Raw genomic sequence first — 3,265 nt, 5'->3', positions numbered from 1 at the left:
ATTGAGGATGAAGAGACTCTGCTGCTTGCGCCTTGCAGACGGGATGATCTCCAGGAAAATGTGGGCTGCTGTATCAATGCCTGTGTGATGCTGTATAACCGGAATGTTTCGCTTAACTAGTGTGGTTACTTGGGGCCTGCGGTTGTCATCGCAAACTGCGGTGTATGCCGCGTATCCCGACAGCTTAGCCGCTACTCCGGTCTCTTGTAATGCGATAACATCGGGGGAAGTATGTGGTGCGAGAGAGGTAATATATTGCTCTAAGTGTGCTCGTTTTCGCCGGAAGCCCCGGCAGTTCCACTGCCAAATGCAGTAGGTAGCACGTTCTGGATTACTCGCAGCCATCTTTGTCGGGACGCGAGTACGGCTTCTTTAGGGGACCTGCTCTGGGACGGAGTAGGGTGTTTTCCAATTCTGTCAAACGTGTGTTGTGATTTTGAGCCAGAGTCGCGACCATGTCTTGAAACACTTTGCGCGTGTCGTCCATGTTTTCCTGTCGCTGTTGTTCTCTTGCCGCAAAGGCTTGCTCAATTCTGGGCAGTAGTAGCGTTTCTAGTTTCGCAGTAAGGAGGTTGTCCATTGCGCGTTCGAGAGCGTTTGCAATGGAGGCGTCGAGCAACGTGGCAAGCTTACAGTCTATTGCTTCGTTCAGGTTGCGTTCTATCCGCTGTTGCAGCTCAGTGAGGGCCTCACAGTTGACATTTCCTTCTGAAGTGTATGCTGGTGGTGCCGCTGTTGAGATTGGTTCGAGAGCTTTGCGCTTGTGCGGGGTTGGTTGTTGGGTGGTGTGCGGGCAATCTATTGCAGGGACAGGAAGGAAGTCTGCATTTGATGGTAAGTGTTTGGGTTGTGTGTCTGCAAGTTGTGATTTGAGCTTAGCGTTTTCTGTCTTGAGGTCTTGTATCTCAGCACGTAAGGATCGGAGCTCATGCATGAAGCTGTGCATGGTACCGTCGCTAACTGTGTTCACTGGGGTTGCTATAGGTTGTGAGGTGTGACCTTTGTGGGAGACAATGCTGGCCCAGCTTACCTTGGGGGGTGTGTCTTGCACTTTAACTGTTGTCGTTCGAAGGCTTGCGTTTCCTTGCTGCTGCGGTGGTGTTGAATCCGGTCCGCTCCGGGAGTGACTGCGTCCTTGTGACTGACTGCGACCTCGGGAGCGGCTGCGTCCACGAGACCGACTGCGTCCGCGTGAGTTGCTGCGTTCGGGAGCCTGCGGTTGTGGTGTCGGCTTCGGTGTTGGCAGAGCTGAGTCTCCATTTGCTGAAGTCGATGACCCCGTCTCCTGGTCCGCTCCTTGCTGTCCCAGTCGTAGGCGTTGCCATCGTCGTTGGAGTAGGAGGTGTGGTGTCTGGAAGCGGCGATGGCAGGACTTATCGCCAGTCGGGTGGCCTTTGCCGCAGAGCGCGCAGCAAGGGTGACAGGGGTGATCATCCGGTGGATTTACTGTGTCACAGCTCTTGCATTTCTTCTGGGTTGGAGTGGGGCATACATCGGCCCTGTGGCCGACGGTCCCGCAGATGTCGCAGACCTCGATGCGCTTCTTATGTAGATAGCATTTGTATTCTGCTCCGCGGTAGTAGACATGGTACGGTACTTGCTTTCCGTCGAATACGATGAGCACTGAATTAGTGCTGCCCATTCGTCGGGCCTGCAGAATCGTAGGGTTCTTCTTGTAAACGAGACTGTTGGTAATGTCTTCTTCTGTGTCATATGCAGGGATGTTATGTATGACTCCTTTGGCTGTGTCCTCCGGTGGTGTGACGTATGCTGTGGCTGCGTAGCGGACTGCTCCGATGGGGAGGCTGCGGATGCGGCAGTATTTTTCGGCGTTAGACATGATTGGCGTGCTAACTACAATGACGTTATTATCCGTGCATGAGCGGTAAATGTCGTCCTCTGCTTCTTTGGTTGTAATGCCCGTGATCTGTAGTATTGAGTCGCGTATCTGGGCGTCTCCTAGTTTGGACACGTTGAAACCGTCTCTTGGGCGTATGACGATCTTGATATCGTTCTTCGGAAGTCGTGGTTGCCGTGGTGCGCGTGGGCGTAGTGCGGACTGCTGGGTACTCTTGGTGCGTGCGCTTGCTGTTGCACGGAGGGAGCCATGTATGGGTAGGGATGATGCCTGCGTAGTCTGTCGTTGCTTACGGTGGCTGACAAGCCACCCTGCCTCAACGGTAACTTCTTCGGGGGCTATTTCCGTGCCCTCAACCTCTACTACCTCCATAATGAGGGCAGGGGCTGCGCTTACTTGATCTCACAGGGATGCGAGTCGTTGGGCGAAGTCCTCGGGAGCCGGGACTGCGGCAGCGACGCCGCGCACCTTCGTAGCTGCGGCGCACCTGTTTCTCGGCCAGACGGAGCAGCTGAAGATCTTGTTAGGGTTAGCAATCTTGTGGTCGTAGAAACCCTTGTCCTGGGTCCCTGGCGTCGGGACTGGTCTTGATCGGTAGCGGATCACTTCCGGAAGCTGGTTCCGACGTTAGTTTGGGTCCAGCGGTGATTGTTTGGCCACAAGAGTTTGAAATATACGGAGCCCATACGAGGCGCATGCACTCCGTCAGCGTCGTCGTCGTCGTCCAACCTTCGTCCAGAGGCAAGAGATGCCCTTCTTGGCCTATACAACGCATCATGGCGTGACGGCCTGGTCCCTACAACGTGGAAATCCAGTCGGCTTGTTCCACTCCTCAAGGCTGGTAAATCCCCGTTGGCATTGTCATCTTACCGTCCAATAGCACTGGCCAGCTGTGTCGGCAAGGTAATGGAGAGAATGATCCTTGCACGGTTAGAATGGTACTTGGAATTTTACGTCTATCCAGAGGTAATGGCTGGTTTTCGACGTGGCCGCTCGTCAATAGATAACGTTATCGACCTGGTAACGTACAGTACAACACCAGAAACATCTGAAACGAATCACTGCGGCCCTATTCCTTGACGTTAAAGGTGCGTACGACAATGTAGATCATAATGCAATTCTGGACGCCTTAAAAGCTGTAGGGATTGGTGGACGCACCTTTCACTGGATATGCAACTATTTGAATGTAAGATCTTTCTTTATTTTGACTGGTGACGGACCAATGCCATCTAGCTATACCAGTCGGGGTGTACCGCAAGGCGGAGTACTCAGCGCTACCCTTTTCAACCTGGTGCTCGTTGGTCTCACTGATTCGTTACCGCAAACCGTTCAGCTCTCCGTATATGCAGACGACATTTGCATATGGGGGCTTCAGGCGTGACACGTGTACAAGTCCGTGCACGACTT

General features: G+C 53.5%; 1 protein-coding gene across 1 annotated transcript; it reads right to left on the bottom strand.

Moving 5' to 3' along the window:
* Positions 1–331: 331 nt before the first annotated feature.
* Positions 332–2,246, bottom strand: LOC142570630 (uncharacterized). The gene has a single exon (XM_075678992.1). It carries the CDS (start codon positions 2,228–2,230, stop codon positions 332–334), a length of 1,899 nt encoding a protein of 632 aa, XP_075535107.1. The 5' UTR covers positions 2,231–2,246.
* Between the last annotated feature and the right edge of the window lie 1,019 nt (positions 2,247–3,265).

Source organism: Dermacentor variabilis, chromosome 2 (genome assembly GCF_050947875.1).
Source record: "Dermacentor variabilis isolate Ectoservices chromosome 2, ASM5094787v1, whole genome shotgun sequence".
In the NCBI taxonomy this organism is placed as follows: domain Eukaryota; kingdom Metazoa; phylum Arthropoda; class Arachnida; order Ixodida; family Ixodidae; genus Dermacentor; species Dermacentor variabilis.
Note: the sequence above shows the minus strand (reverse complement) of the source record. Positions and strands in the feature narration are given on the sequence as shown.

Excerpts from the sequence above, each read along its gene's own strand:
- LOC142570630 (XM_075678992.1), bottom strand. The coding sequence starts at position 2,230 with ATGGAGGTAGTAGAGGTTGAGGGCACGGAAATAGCCCCCGAAGAAGTT.